Here is a 17,452-nt window from a genome sequence, read left to right on the forward strand (position 1 = left end):
ATCTCTTACAAAGGTTTCTTAATACCATACCACATTAATATCTTACACAGGTTTCTTAATATCATACCACATTAATCTCATACAAAGGTTTCTTAATACCATACCATATTAATCTCATACAAAGGTTTCTTAATACCATACCATATTAATCTCTTACAAAGGTTTCTTAATATCATACCATATAAATCTCTTACACAGGTTTCTTAATATCATACCATATAAATCTCTTACACAGGTTTCTTAATATCATACCACATTAATCTCATACAAAGGTTTCTTAATACCATACCACATTAATCTCATACAAAGGTTTCTTAATACCATACCACATTAATCTCTTACACAGGTTTCTTAATATCATACCACATTAATCTCTCACAAAGGTTTCTTAATATCATACCACATTAATCTCTCACAAAGGTTTCTTAATATCATACCACATTAATCTGTCACAAAGGTTTCTTAATATCATACCACATTAATCTCTTACAAAGGTTTCTTAATATCATACCACATTAATCTGTTACAAAGGTTTCTTAATATCATACCACATTAATCTGTTACAAAGGTTTCTTGATATCATACCACATTAATCTTAATTCTAAAATTTAGTTAAGAATCTATTTGATCTTAGTTTTTAAGAAACCATGTTGGACAAACACTAAAATGATAACTTCTGTTCAAATATGTATATTCGTCTAAACATTTAACTGGTTAAATCACACTTCAATAAAAACAATGTTATTTTCTTGGTAGACTTTACATTGTAACTTGTGGTTGCACTAACTGAGAGAAAGAGAAGATTTATTCTGAAATGGAAAAAATAACGTGTTCTAATTTTTGTTAATATTACAAAATTTATTATAAGCCAAATGTATACTTTCTGTTGTCACAGTTATAACCATACTGCTAGTAGTAACAGTCAATTTATTAACTTGAGACTCAGAACTAAGAGGAAAGTTATTCAGTTATTTTTTAATCAGTTGGCAAGTCCCTGCTTTACTTAACATTCTAATGTTTTCTTTGTTTTTAGGCCTCTGTAGACAGTTTGAACTGTGTTCTGTACATTTAATACGAGTATTTAAATGAAATAAAAATAAAGATATTTGAACACATGCTGCATAGTAACATATGTTATTCCATAATATGTAAATAGCACTGTGTCTGAGCTAAGACATTCTATAATAACTTACCCACATGCTGCAGCTTCAACTATAGACATACAGAAAGCTTCTGTCAATGAAGCATTCAAAAAGATGTCCCCACAAACCAAAACCTATACCAAAAGATTGCACATTATTCAACATATCTTGTAATAAGAATTTACAGTGGAAAATATGCTTTTGATACAAGTTACATATTCCTTTATTCACATCAGGAAACAAACTTAATATTTCTTTTAAGAGTTTTGAGTGCTGGAACAGACCTTTAGTTGATTAAAAAAAAACCTTCTGAAATTTTGTTCTCTTCTAAATCATGAACAATTTTTATTTATCTTTTGGCTAGAGCTTTCCTACATTGAGAAACCAGTGCCACATGGCTGAAACCTATAGTTTAAAAGACTAGCCTAAATGTACATTGGGATCTAAGTGGTATTTAGATATCATATCATGGCCACATGTGGATGTACTACAATTTAATTTATATTTGTGCTTCATCTGCATAAATTCATACCACTATACACTACTAGATAGAAAACCACACTTCTGTTACTGCAATGATTCTAAACGTAGGACATACAAGTATAGATTTCCAACTTTCTTTTCTTGACCCACAGTCTTTGGCCAAACGTTTATTTAGCAGCTTATAGAATCAGCTACATGGTCTACAAGTTAACAGACAACATAACCAGAAGAAAGCCTGGTTCACAATAACTTGGGATACCAAACGCTATAAATTTGTGAAATTAAAATACAAAATATTTTCATACATTCAGGGTACACTCCCTTTATGATGGCCATAAACAATGTTTTATATAGAAAGAGATGAATGCTGACATCTTTTCCATCTTCTATGCTAATCCAGCTTATCCTTTTAGATTTTTAAATGCCTAACATGATTATTTGGAGCACTTGGCAACAGGCATGAGATAATTTTGTGCCCTTCATGTAATGAGTTAGTCATCCCATTCACACATAAAAGTTAATCAAACTTTACACAATGATTCTTATCTTGCTCCAAATTTTAAAGTAAATAAACTGATTCTTTCCTAATGCAAAGAAAACTTTGGTTCTCGTAATTTGGTGTGCCACTTTTCACATTCTAATGCATTATTTGTTGTCAGATCTTCAATTTAATTATCTTAACAATTTTAACCCTTTCAAAACTGTTTTGTTGACTTTTTAATGGTAGGTCTTGTTCTTAGAAAGATGTTTATCATTCTGTGAAAAGCAATAAATCACAGTGAGAGTTCATATATGATTCTCCCACAGATTAAGTAAACAAAACAATAACAATTCATATAGTTTGAGCCTCCAAGTGTAAGTCCCTGAGAAAATTCTATTTACTTTTGTTAAAATATACATAAAAATATTCAAAACATATGCATAAAAACCAGGAAATTTATAACTCAGTTTATGTAATGAGGTCAGTTTACACTTAGATATCACATTTTAGTAACCCCTCTTTTTTGGTTGTCACATAACTTTCAAATATGTATTTTAGAACACCAAAAATACATTACATACTAGGAAAGAATGTTTCATAACTACTGGCTTTCTAACTAACCTATAAGTGTGTCAAAAAATCTTTGCACTGACAGAAGCAACAATTCTACTCTCACATTTCTTGTCAACTGTGATCTTTAACATTAAATGTAAACAAATGGCCTTAAGATTCATGTACACCATAACAGCCTCTTTTTATTGGTTATAAACAAGCCTATCAGATGGGTACAGTGATTTTAATAATTGACACAAAATAGATGAGAAAAATTTATTGATATCTCAACAAATCAGGAATGTAGAATGTTCAGCTTTATTAGCTGTATGTGTATTTTGATTTTCTAACTGTTTGTACACCTGTTTATTTATGACATTAGAAAATTCTAAGAGGGAAAAAATCAGAGCTGTACATGTCAGGTGACATAAAAGAGTGAAGATTGAAAATTCTTTTTATATTTTAATTTCTATAATCTTAAAATTTGAATTATATGCTACGTTTTGATGCCAAGTGTAACACTGATAACAAAGTTGTTTAATAACATTTTGCATATAACTTTTCAAAAGATCTGACATACACGCTTCAATTTTGTTGTATTCATAGAGTTAATGGTATCAAACAGCAAAGGGCAGGAAAGAGATGTTATTTTAATCACCACAGAACTGTAATTTTGTTCCTAGTATCCCATTTTTTTTTCTGGTTCTTATCCAACAACACATGCTTCAAATATTTAGAAATTATTCAATCCACATTTGACCTGATAAACTGGTTTTAAAGTTTAAAAAATAAGTTCACCAACACTTAATAATAAAACCATTTTGCACACTTACATCTCTCACTTTACTGTGATCAACAAAACCTAACATTGTAACACGATCTTGAAGCTGGTGGCGTTCTCGCACCTCTTCTAACACTATCCTTTTAGACCCTTCTCCTCCTGTACATATGATTAGGTAACTGTTTATACCCTTGTGGTTCAATATCTTTTAATCTCTTAGCAACAAAAGTATGTACACAGAAAGTTTTTAAATTTGGTTTAACTTAATGTAGGACAAATTAAAAACATCAGAATGACAATTCAAAAGTTACACAAGTAAACATGAAAGCCAACATTATTACTGAAGAACTAATAACAGCCTCCATGTAGCTAGGATCATAAGTTTTGTTAATACATTTATATACATACATAGCATACAAATCCTAAAGTTTGTATACTAACTTGAAATTTGAGACAGTGTGTCAAGAAGTTTGTTGATTTATTGATGAGAAATGTAATCATTTAACATTGAGTTGCTGCTAAAAAACAGTGATTCGCTACTGAATTACTGATAGAATGGTACTGACTCGTTACTGAATTACTGATAAAATGGTACTGACTCACTACTGAATTACTGATAAAATGGTACTGACTCACAACTGATTTACTGATGATAAAGGTACTGATTTATTACTAATTTATTAATTATAAAGGTACAAGTTAAAAATATAAAAAAAGTATTCTAATTAGATATTAAGCAATGCAAGATTATGGTTGAAGATTAATGTTCTTAATAAGAATGCTAACATACCTATGAGGAAATTAACTTGTGGATAGTTTTTACACAAAATAGGTATAACCCCTGCTAGAAAATCCACTCCTTTTCGGTACACAAGCCTACTGATAACCACAATGGTCACTTGAAAAGAAGATTATAAAAAAATGCCTTTTTTTAATTGTTGAAACAATTCTGCAAAACAAAAATCAATTTTACTAAAATGCTCAATTTTTTTAAAACTAAATATAGTGAAAGATATGTTTTACCTTTAAATCAGATGATGGATGTAACAGTACCACTGATTACGTTTTTATCGATGCTGGAAATACCTCACAACAAAACAAACAGACAAGTGCTATCACAGCTTTAAAGTTTGAGATACCAATTTAATATCTAATATAAACAGGGTTTAATAGTCATAAATACAACAATTGTAATTGCATTTTTGTTCATACCTTTATCTGGGTTTCTCTTGCTAGGATCAGGAGTAAATATAGTTGTGTCAACTGCGTTAGGAATAACAGACACTAATGATGGTCTCACCTTAGCTCTCAACACTGTATTCTCCTTTCTAGTGAAAAAACAAAAAATACTTCATTAACATTGACAACTTATCCGTGGGGTGATGGTCGTTTTGAAAAATTCCTTTAATTTGAAATATGAAATGTTGTTTATAAAATATGCAAAAGTCTAGTTTAAGGATTTTGAAATATTTGATTTTAAGTTCCTCCTTAAGTGAGATGCAAGAGAAATGTAACTATTTCAATACATAGCTAAAACCCATTTCACAAACTTTAATGTGTTAATGCTTAAACAATTAACATGAATTTCTTCAAGCTTTTATTGAGAGACACACCTGTTACTTGTCTTAAAAATACAATAACACATGGTTAAAAGTTTTCATTCCATGTTTTATTTTGTTTTGCCTTAAAGTAGAGAAAACAAGCATTTATTTTCACATGTTATGCAGATAGTTTCTTATGTAAATGTAATTGCCAGGTAAAAATGAATTACAAAACAGTCTTTTAATTCTTACCTACTAACTTTCATGGTTTTAAAACTGTACAGAATTCACACAGACTTTAGAAAAGAAAATGTCAGGACCATGACTTAAAAACAGTTGATTTCCAGTACTGAAATTTCTAGAACTAATGTACCAAGAGTTTCCAGGACTTGAAGTAATTGTGTAAACACTGAACATAGAAGCTATAACACTAATACACTCATAGACTATTACTGAATATCACAAACAACAAGATATCTTTTACCAAGCTCTATGTTAGTTTAAGTAATTTTTATACATCTTGACACATATAAGCAACAGATAAATTATAAATACTTATAAACTTAGAAACAAATATATATAAATACATAATTAGATATTACTGTGAACAATGTTTTGTTTTTATGTGTATCTAACTTATATTATTGCTTGATTAAACATTTTATATTAAAATTAACTGGCTTGTCAATAATTTTGGAGAAAGATTTACTAAAATATCTGATTTAAATTGTATACATTAGCACCATTTGGTGAGATATATAGCATAATATGTGAAGTTTTGGAAGCCTTATAGTCTCTTCAAGGAGTCAGTTATTAGAGAAATAATTTGACTGTTTGGCCTAGAAACTGAGTTGTTAGGCCTGAGTTTGGTATCAAAGAAATAAGTATGTAGCCTAAAAACTTGAAAGTTAGGCCTAATTTAATTAAAACATTAAACAAATAAATGTATAGATTATTAATTTAGTTAGAAACTTATTAGCCTACTGTTCAATATCTCCTGATGTGCAAGTGAATGATGGATAAAAAATATGATAAGAACAGTTACCTTTATTTTCATCTTTTAACCTTTGACAATATTAAATCATATTTATTTATCTATAATTATTAACTTCCAATCATTTAGGGTTTTGTTTTCTGTTTTGGACACTCCATTGGATTTGCTACCTGCTAGTACAGCGGTAAATCTATGGATTTACCATGCTAAAATTAGGGGTTCAGTGCTCCTCTGTGAGCTCAGCAGATAGTCTGATGTGTCTTTGCTATAAGAAAACACATAAACCATTGGATTTGATTTTCAGAATGGACTCTACCTGAATTCTATGAATTATTTCCTCTGATTCGATAGTAATAAAGACTTGAAAGTACAGAACACATTAAAGCCTAATTTATTTGTTAACTGGAATCTTACAAGATATTAAACTGGTTATGAGGACTTGAACATTTCTCCAACTTTTGTTTTGACAAAATTTCAAGTCCATTTGTTTTGAACTTCACGCAAAACTACATGAGGAAAATCAGCATAAGTTGTCTCTAATTTAGCAGTGTAAGACTAAGGTCATCATCACCCACTGTCAACTCTTGGGCAATTCTTATATCAACTAATAGTGGGATTGACTAAAACATATAATACCCCTGAGGCTGAAATGGCAAACATTTTGGGTGTGATGTGGAATCAAACTCATGACCCTCAGATTGTGATTCGAGTGTTCTAACCACCTATTTGTGCCTGAGCCTGAAAACATTCCAAGCTTTATCCTTAATAATGAATATAACCTTTATCTTAGATAACCACAATAACTGTAGCTAAGAAGGCACTACTAGCAACTTCATGTCATGATCAACAATAATGAGATGGTCAACCTGAAAATGAAAGAGTAAAACTGGACAAAAAAAGGTTATTCAGCAGACTGAAGAACAAATTACATCGTTCAGTTAACACTTACCCAACATGTGACACACAGATAACATGATTACACAGAGTCAAGGCCATCTGAAGTAGCTTATTGGTAATTATAGCACTGGCATCAGCAAACCCAAACAACGAGTGATCGGTGAACACAGTTTTGATTCCCATAGTGTTGGCATGAAATACTGACTCCAAGGCTAGGGCAGAAAAAGCCTGTATGATATAGAGATGGAAAACAAAAAAAAGTAAAAATAAACCAATTTCTCCAAATATGTCATTCTTTAATTTTGTTGCAAGTTTTAGTATAGTTAAATGTTACATTTATTTTGACCTTTAACAAAATCCCTAACTTATCAATACTTATTCTTTTCGTGAACATCTGGGTTTCATAACTCCCAGTTTTTTTTTGTTTTTTATACGTACAAGTCACGTTTCTCAGTTTATCTATAAAACCAAACTGCCAGTGTCCATGTTCTATTTTGTTGTATTTCAAATTCATGAAAATGTTGTGGCAAAATGATTTAAATAATGACAAATGGTTAAACTAACATTATTATCAGTTGTTTAGTAATAAACTGAGGTTTCTTACTTTCTTTAGTTTAGTATAAACCAAAATAAAAGAACTTTTCCATAATTCTGTTGTTTAATACTAATATGAATATAGGTATACTTGACTGAAATGTAGTTTTATTTCTTTTAGTCATTTTATAAGAACCCATGAGTGAAAGGAAAGGAGAAAGTATTATAATGTCAACCAAGTTGCACGTGTCATATCAAGTGTTGAAGAGGGCTTTCACTGGCTCGGCTGGGATATAGCACACACAGCATTGGTATAGGTGCTATATATTTCAGTAATTTTCATGTATAGCAACTATTATGATGTAAATATCTTTTGTGCAATATTCTGCTTTTAAGTTTTCTTTAAGCCTACCTTTCTTAATTTCTGTGGGGCAAATGCCTCTTAGGAGCTTGCAAAGCATAATTATAATTAATTTTGTCTTCAGACATTATATTAGGCCTATTGTATTTCTGAAGTCTTAAGGTATGTATAATTAATTATATTCATGCATTGTAAAATTATAAAAGGTGTTCTCACTGTAATAACTGTTGTTGTAACAAATGATGCATATAAATAGTATTCCATGTACTACTGTACTTGTCGTACCCCAGCTGGTCTGAAGAGCTCTGGACCGAGTGAAATGAGTGGTCAGTAATGGATGTGTTGAATATGGTGCAGTAGAAATTGAAATACCATCAATTCACATTCTCCTAATTCATGAAAATCCCTAAGGGACTAGATTATGAATGTAGTGTTAAAAGTATAATTAAGTTTTTAACTTTTTCTTTTTGGTTTTTTCTATATCTCTGTTAGGTGTTACATTCTTATGCTTGAAATAATTCTGTTTCATGTATTCCTCACATCACACTGCTGGCTCTTTGTATAAATATCATGTTTTTGTGTTATTTTCAATACATCTTGTTCTGTTCAGTTTGTTGATAAGTCTCATACATTATATTTTTATGTGATTTTGAGCCGTCCTAATTTCTTTACAACATTCACTTTCTAATTCTTGCAAACACTCATCTTCCAGTGTTTCTTTCATATCTTATAGTTCTGCAACCCCTTTTTAATTTCTTTACGTAAAAAGTACTTGTTATGATTTTTACTTTTTGAAAAAAAGTCACGTGAAATGCAGTTACTGTGAACGTAACTTTTTAAGTACATACACAACAACACCTATCACACAAAGATTCAGATTAACAGAATCATGGCTAAGAATGAGAGAATGTGTTCCTAGATACAGAAAGACAGATTCTGCCTACAAGAATCACTCTTTTTCTTTCCTTAAACAATATGATGTATCATGCACCTAGAGTAAAACAATATGATGTATCATGCACCTAGAGTAAAACAATATGATGTATCATGCACCTAGAGTAAAACAATATGATGTATCATGCACCTAGAGTAAAACAATATGATGTATCATGCACCTAGAGTAAAACAATATGATGTATCATGCACCTAGAGTAAAACAATATGATGTATCATGCACCTAGAGTAAAACAATATGATGTATCATGCACCTAGAGTAAAACAATATGATGTATCATGCACCTAGAGTTACTTTTCTTTCTTTTAGTCAAAATGAACTGAGGAAAGCTTTATTTATATATTGAGAAACTGTCATCAATATAAAACTTAATGAACTTAGAATTAATTTCATCTCTTGATGCAATAAACACAACTATCATAATTTAAAAAAACTGTTTTCAATTAAACCCCACATCAAATTTATTTTAATAGCATGTTCTGCAATCTTTAGTAGCTGTTTTCAAATACCATTGATACCCACTGATTTGTTTTTGTAAGAAAGTATTAAAGTTTTAATAAAAGGTTTATATCATTCGAAACATTCTTTTAACAACTAATTTTAAAGATGCCTCAAAAACAAAAAGAAAGAAAAAGGATGCGTTTACCATTTGGGATGACGTTTACAATGTTTGCAAGTGAATGACTGCTACAGCTAGGCAGTTAAATTGATTACCCATAGGCAGTAGACTCATAGTGTCTCATATGCTAATAAATTAATGTTATGAAAACAATCATCTAACTGAAATTAGTTTAGCGGTCATGTGACTTGGTTATTTGAATATTTACTTGTTTAAATATAGCATAATCAATCCTCTTTATATTGAACAAAGCATACATTTATTTCATGAATAAAATACTTAAACACAAATACATGTTCCATGTATTTATAGTTTATTTTAAAGCACATTATCTAAACAAAACTTACTTTCAAACCTGAGGTCATGTATCTAATACCCTTTCTATTGCCATAGGCATGTGTGATGACAATTACTTTGTGTCCTTTAGCCAGAAGACACTGGGACAGTTGGTAAATGTGACTTTCCACACCTCCCATATTCGGATAGAAAAAGTCGGATACCATGCTAGAAATGATTGATATAAAATATCTGTATACCACACATTCATTTACTCCAGTTTATTAAAGCTGTGGGCCTAATGCAGAGCATGCATAATCATACCCGACGTCTGAAATATCAACTAAAAATAATTCAAGTTCTGGGTGCACTCGCTCTACAAATCCAATCATGGAGTGTTTGAAATAGTATTTGAGTTTTTTGAAATTTAATTTATATTGGTAAACATTCTATAAATAATTTAAAACTTACAAAATATTGCATAGGTTAACAGTTTCATTCTGAATTTATTTACTGTTTAATTATGAGTTATGGCTTTTAGAGTATGATTTGTTTTAGGACGGGTACAATGTTTTACTCAGTGGTCCAGTCATTCTCTTCTCACATATTTGAAAATGATTGCATCAGCAACAGACACATCATACATGTTTTACAACAAATTTTACTTACTGTAAAAGCTGTAACTTATAATATTTGTCTAGGTTCTTTTATAATTATACAGTGACATATAAGGAGTTATGAGCATTCAAAATGTAATGGCTGAAGAATAATGGTACATAACAATTCTTAACTAAGGGATACAAACATAAGATTAAATATTAAACATAGCCCTTGAATAATTATGTTACTTTAAGGACAAAAAGTGCATTATTTTCAGAGCCCAGCAATTAATGGAATTTACTAATCAAGTAATCATCACACTAATTAACCACTTACATTAAAGTAATTGTCTGTTCTCACAAAAGACTTGAAGAACTGGAATAATCAGAAAGTCATAATTGGAAAGGATAATTTTGCTTACTTAAAGTGTTTCAAAAGTCAGACTTTTCCAGTTCATTAATGAAGATGGAAAGCTGTACCTTATGAAAGTGCTTGAAATGTTTTGAGCATTATGATTATGACAACCAACAGTGAAACTAATTTTGCCATATTCTTGTTTAGTCAGTAAAACTATCCATGACCCTGTAAAGAACAGCACATCTACAGCATTGTCTTTCAAAAATAACCTCAGTAGCAACAGCAAATGTTAGGAACAAGACTCTTGAAATAAGCTCACCTAATCACTGGTGTAGTTAAAAAAACAGAAGTTAATGTTAGAAATAAACAAGTTGAAACTATTTTAGTGAACACTCCGAAAGAAGCTGTAAGGTGAAATGCTGATGGTCTAATTAAATACATTTTGGTGTTATAAGGTTGTTTATTTATAGTGTTAATGTGTATTCTTATACACCAATATGTATTACTGATGTTTTAAAAAAATGTGGTTATTTGGTAAAGAACTGACTCACTGTCAACATTTGTTTTCTATGATTCAGCCAATTTTCATTTAAAAGGTTTGCACTTGCAGATATTTCTAACCAAACATATAACTTAAGGTTCGGCAATGTTAATTTTTTGGTTTGATCTGGTTCTTACCTTGCCAGTGTTTTTTGCTCATATTTATTTAAATAATCATAGCAAAATTTACTGCAGGCACACAACAAGCACCAATATGTTAAATATTTTAATAACTATTAAAATTAAAAAAAACTTTATTCAGGCAAATGAAAACTAAATATAATTTTATTGTATATACCAAACAATTGTCTTACCATATAGAATGTCTCCTAATCTGCTTCTTTTTAACCACTTTCCTGTTTTTATAATCTTGTTTCTCTAATAACATTTCAATTTTCAAAAATGTTTTTCATTTGTTAATAACACCAGAAGCTATCAGTTCAGAATGCTATTTATTTTAATGTGCACTTAATGGATACTGTTCAACATCTGTATAAAAAAAAAGCAGACAAAGTACAAATTAAGATCAACAAGTAAGAAATTTGAATCTAAAATACCTTTAATATAATAATGTTCACTTATCACACTGAGTTAAGTAAAGTTTAGAAATATTAAAATATAATCAATATAGTCTAGCCTAGTAATTAAAATGCTATGTTTGAAATTGTCTATGGGTCAAATTTTGAAATAAATTACAGCCAAATATTCTAAAGGGTCATAGTTCAAAATGGTTGTTATTCTGAAAATTAAATGTAAAATTAATTCAATATGCAAAGCCTAATGTTCATTTAGGCTGTTAACATTTTGAAAATTTATGTCAAAGTTATCATATTAATAATACCATTATTGTTGTACGGAAGAAAAATTTAAATAAGAATAGTAGAGAAAATTCTTGGAATACTGGTTTATTCCCCTAGAATTTTTGCAAAAAACGTATTCCTTTCTCTTCAGTCTCATGCAGTAAACGAATTACATTGTAGAATAAATATATTACAAGGAAGATATTTAAAAGGAACAGCTGTTCCACATTCACTGATTAATAGGTACCCGAGTATGCCATGTCAGAATAAATGTAGAAAGAAACGATAATGCAAGCATTCACTCACTAATATTTGATATTATTACCATGTGTACTATATGTATACTTGTTACTATATGTTTATACACAGAGGAAGTACTTTATCCAATAGTCAAGATTATACAATTCATTGTTTTAACCATGTCTAAAAGGTATAGATACGTATCGAAATTGGCAAATGTTAAAAGTATTCACACGTTATCTTATTTAGTAATAGTAGCATTAATAACGACTTGAGCTATAAGAATTCAACAAACCTTAACTATTATTAAGCCTAACATAACTTCATAATTTTACTTTTGTTTCATGATATATGAAGCTTATAGAGAACTTCTCATGCTTGATGTTTAGTAACAAATTGAAGAATAATTTAAAGTTTCCAGCTATAAAATTTATATTTTATTTTTAAATAAATTAACAAATTGCATACTCAAACACTTAGTTAAAATAGTTTAAATCCATTTTTATTTCTTATTTAAAAGTTCGTGGTGCCATCTGGGGAAATAAACAAATTCCCAAAATTGTATCGCATAGAAGTTAAGTATAGTTTTGTGAATGTATTTCTTTTATCATGATTTACTTCGGGGTGACTCAGGAGTAATTTACAACCTTATAGTTATAAAATTCATGGTTCGATTCTTCAGGTTGATCAGAGTGTAAATAATCCATTGTGTAGTTCTGCACTACAAAAACAAGTATTTGTGATTTGACTCATAACTAGTGATTAAAACTATATATGCATAAACGGCTCGTTTGGGTTGAGAAAATATTTTACATAAAAGAGCGAACAACATTTCGACCTTCTTCGGTCATCGTCAGGTTCACTAATCAGTGATGTCGAGAAAACCCACTTGTAGAGAAATATAGTATCGCAAAAGTATCGTCAGTGAACCTGACGATGACCGAAGAAGGTCGAAACGTTGTTCGCTCTTCCATGTAAAATATTTTCTCAACCCAAACGAGCCGTTTTCCATATATATTCTCTACAAGTGGGTTTTCTCGACATCACTGATTAGTGATTAAAACTGTTTAGTAAAATATTTTATAAAATTAAGACATATTTTAGGTTTCAGCCAACAATGAAATGTCCTACTAATTTTTTTCTGCATAAAATTTCACTAATATAATTGAAACTGTACTCTGTACAAACGAAGTGTTGATCACATATCAGTAAAACTGGCTTTATTTCAAATCACATTTTTAAAGATAACGATCGTATTTATGCTTTATAGTTGTAGACCGACAGGTGTTGGAGTGACAAAGTAAAGTATGCGGTGGCAGAATTAACAGAGTCTTCAAAATAGATAAACCTTTTAAGTTAACACAAACAATTTGGTTTATTCGACAAACATTGATGTAAATTATTGTATCCGCAGAGGAACGTGCTGTTTTTCTATTGCCTCTTCGTTTATCAAATACTTTTCAGTCGACTACCATTCCCTAACTTCTTGGCTGATTGACATGAAACTTCGAGATGTCATTTTCATTTTTTATTTAAATGTTTAGGCCCTTTCGAGGAATTTATGGGGTCAAATGTCAAAACGTAAAAATGTATATGTTGTGCTTCTGTGCGATACTATTTGGAAAAATGAAGATGAACATTGGCACAAACATACTTTTTACTCTCTTAACACTGTAACATATTGACATAAAAAGCTGTTGACCATATTGAGTCTTTTTAGGATGTTTTCGTCAATTATTTGACCATATTTCGATACGTTTACATGGGATTTAGTTCATGGATAATTTTCTATAGGTCACACGCAATGAGAAACAAAAATGGTGGACTTGCCCATTTTTAGTAATTCTATGGAGGGTCAAGATATCACAAAAACGTAATTTTAGGATTTTCTGACAACTGCTTCAGGGTATTTTGGCTAATCTACATGGGATTTGGTATAAAGATACTTATAATTTACACGTCCCATCCATATACGTAAAAAATGTAGGATATATTTGGTGATTTTAAGGGTTCAAAAGGTTGAATAAACCCATAATCTTAGGAGTTTTGGTCAATTACTTAGCCTTGTTTCTACCAATTTACACGTAAGTTGGTACAAATATACTATTTACAGGTGTCTAATATAGATAAAGACAAGTTTGATATTTTTGTCTTTTGCTCAAAGTTTCAGCGAAGAAAGTACAACTTAGGGTTTTCGTGAATGAACTATTCATGTGTATGCCAATCATCTTACAAAGATATCTTTTTGCAGGTCCCAAGCAATAATGTTTCTTTGTTGTTTTTATTTTACTGATTGTTTTAGAGTCAAAATTGGCCACGTTGGGACTGAGTGGCAGATACATGTTGAATTCGCCTGCAAATGTTGGACTCTAATTTTAAAGATTCCTTTGTTATAACGCATTCATAGCCCAAATCACGAATCACTAGGGTACTCTCGGTATAATACAATAACTTTTTTTTTAGTATAGTTTAGATGGTAACGTAATTGTCAAAGCATCTCATTACTCAAAGGGTTAAAATAATGGAGTATCTGAGAAGGGTTCGTTTACCAGTGTTATAATAATTGTAAAAAAAAAATTCAAATAATTACTTTAAATAAATATATTTAATAAATTATTCTTAACAAAAATCTGTAAGAAAAATGAAAAATTACATAAGAGAATAAGCGAATAAACAGATCAAAATATCGTGTAGAATTGTTGAAATGAATGGTAAGTACTTCAGCCAGAAATCAACAGAAGACAGAAGTGATAAGGAAAGATAAGGTATACGTGCATAAGGCCTCCAGCATGGCCTGGTGGGTTAAGGCGTTCGACTCTGAGGGTCGCGGGTTCGAATCCCGGTCACACTAAACATGCTCGCCTTTTCAGCTGTGGGGCGTTATAATATGACGGTCAGTCCCACTATTCGATAGTCAAAGAGTAGCCCAAGAGTTGGTGGTGGGTGGTGATGACTAGCTGCCTTTCCTCTAGTCTTACACTGCTAAATTAGGGACGGCTAGCGCAAATAGCCCTGGTGTAGCTTTGCGCAACATTCAAAAACAAACAAACAAAATAGGTGAATAAGAAGTTCTAGTTCTTAAATATAAATAAATATACACATATATATGTATATATACACACAAAATGCGTAAAGTAAAAGCAATATACGTTAAAGTATTTTAAAAGCGCTGAATTTATATGATATGCGAAGGCTTGAGTTTTGTTTTCATTAATCGCTGACAAAGTAATGAGAATATGCTAATAATTTGCTTCTCCCCCTAAACAGCTAAAACTAACTGGGAATTTTTGTTTTGCTCTTAATTTAGAAACATTGAAAAAATATTACAATTATTATGTTTGTTTACTCAATATGAATTTACAATTATGTGATATATGTATATAAAAGGTATTTTTTGTAATCGTTTGAAAGTGTTGACTTATTGATCAATAGGTGGCAGTATAGTCATATAATTTTTCACTTTTAATGAGATTGCATTGATCCATTTTGTTATTACTATTTTGTAAGTGTCATTTATTTTCAAGTGTTATGATATATATATAACGCTAGTAATAAATTAAACTCTTTTAAAGTAGTCTTTATTATTTATTAAATAATTGTTAATATATTTAAATATATGCGTCACTGCGGAGTCACGAGATAAAATTTAAGTGCTATTTATTTCCATAGTAATTAATTCAAAATTACATAAATTGCAAAATACAATAGCCGGAAGAGTATAACATAATACGATAAAAATAATTAATTAAAGCTGACTTGCGCTATAAGAAAATAAAGTTAAAATATTGAAAAGTAGAAACAATTCAAAATTAATATATTGTTTAGAGAACGTCTTTTAAAATTAATTTTATCAAATTAATTATAACGTTCCATTCTTTACAAAACAATATACAATAGATTGAGGCAAAGTTACAAAAAAAATTAAATAGACTGGCATACTGATCAGAGTAGAAATTCGAAACTACGACTACTTATATGAAGCCTAATCTCTTTTTCACGAAAAAACGCTGGAAGTTGTCACCAGCAGCTCATTTTCGGCTGCTCTGTAATGGACACAGTTAATAATGAATGGGTAGGTCGATTTGCCAATAAACATCATTTGATGTGATGTAAAAGTAAATCAGCAACAAAAAATACATCCTTTATTGGTTTTTGATCTTAGTACTAGGAACCTGTAAGTGTATCAACACATATTTATAAAGTACAAGTCGATGTTTCACACACAATGTTTCTCATATGCTACTACTAGGTAGTTTATTTTTATTTTTACTCAAAACTACAGAAAGCAATTAACCACATGTCCAATTAAGATCCACTTTTGTTCGGCAGCAGGCAGGAACACTGGTTGAAAGAAAATTAATAGTGGTGTTCAGTTGGTTTTACTGAATCGTTTTGAAAGTTCTAAGAATTATTTTCGTAGCCTTTTCTGGTCTAAAAGTTAGCCACAAATGTCATCATTTGGCCTATATTTGATAAAAACTTATGTTAAAAATTATTTATTATCTTAGTGTAAGTTGTTATTCAATGTTTGGCTTTAAGAAACCTTTGTGACAAACAAAAATTTTGTTTGTTTGTTAGTCAATCAATATTAAAAACAAATAAAAAACAACATCTATGGTTTGTAACTGGAGATTAAATATTACAACATTCAAAAAATGTCACTAGTTTACACACTTCCAAAAGACAATAGAAAATTCCGAAAATATACTTGATATATACAATAAAAAATGCCTAAAATGACAAAAATTTTGCAAGTTGAGATTGATAAAAACTGTAATCACCAGGGAGTGCCACATGCCCAAATATATCAGCTTAATATTCGTAAAATAAAAGAATAATTTGCAAAGCTGATCATAAAAATACTAACCAATAAATAATTTCATAATCAAATAGATACGGATCAATAACTACAATTTCTCCTACTACCACGTAACAGACATTAATATCCTCTAATTCAGTGGTTCTCACCTTTGTTTAGTTTGTGACCTCACTTTATTAACGGCCAGTCGTGACCCTGTAAAGAGCTTTAGTGTATAATACATCTGGCTTACTCGGTAAGCAAACTACTAATTATTTTCAAAGACTATTCCTGATTTTCTCATGTACATTCTGACGACCTTGTATTTTGACCCGTTACTGGAAAAAAACTCTGCTCTAATCTATAACAAGTACTGTTAAAATCTTTTAAAAAAAAACTTTGTGATCGTCGAAGAATTTGGAGTGTTGTGTCATCGAGAACTTTTAAAACACGCGAAAGATTGTGAAAAAGACAGAAATGCACGCCATATAACGTTACTTT

The 17,452-nt window shown here is 30.2% G+C and overlaps 1 protein-coding gene across 1 annotated transcript; it reads right to left on the reverse strand.

Moving 5' to 3' along the window:
- Window positions 1-46: 46 nt before the first annotated feature.
- LOC143256106 (phosphatidylinositol N-acetylglucosaminyltransferase subunit A-like) lies at window positions 47-12,660 on the reverse strand. Its single transcript, XM_076512856.1, has 8 exons — window positions 12,449-12,660; window positions 11,428-11,602; window positions 9,688-9,844; window positions 6,924-7,099; window positions 4,652-4,767; window positions 4,230-4,337; window positions 3,492-3,598; window positions 47-1,276 (listed from the first exon to the last, which is right to left on the reverse strand). The coding sequence occupies exons 2-8, from the start codon at window positions 11,499-11,501 to the stop codon at window positions 1,190-1,192; spliced, it is 825 nt and encodes a 274-aa protein (XP_076368971.1). The 5' UTR covers window positions 11,502-11,602; window positions 12,449-12,660; the 3' UTR covers window positions 47-1,189.
- Between the last annotated feature and the right edge of the window lie 4,792 nt (window positions 12,661-17,452).

Source organism: Tachypleus tridentatus, chromosome 7 (genome assembly GCF_004210375.1).
Source record: "Tachypleus tridentatus isolate NWPU-2018 chromosome 7, ASM421037v1, whole genome shotgun sequence".
In the NCBI taxonomy this organism is placed as follows: domain Eukaryota; kingdom Metazoa; phylum Arthropoda; class Merostomata; order Xiphosura; family Limulidae; genus Tachypleus; species Tachypleus tridentatus.

Coding starts and splice junctions, on each gene's coding strand:
- LOC143256106 (XM_076512856.1), bottom strand. CDS start 11,501: ATGTTATTAGAGAAACAAGATTATAAAAACAGGAAAGTGGTTAAAAAG. Junction 4,768..6,923: donor ATCTGTGTGTCACATGTTGG/GTAAGTGTTAAC, acceptor TTTTTTCACTAG/AAAGGAGAATACAGTGTTGA. Junction 3,599..4,229: donor ACAAGTTAATTTCCTCATAG/GTATGTTAGCAT, acceptor TCATATGTACAG/GAGGAGAAGGGTCTAAAAGG.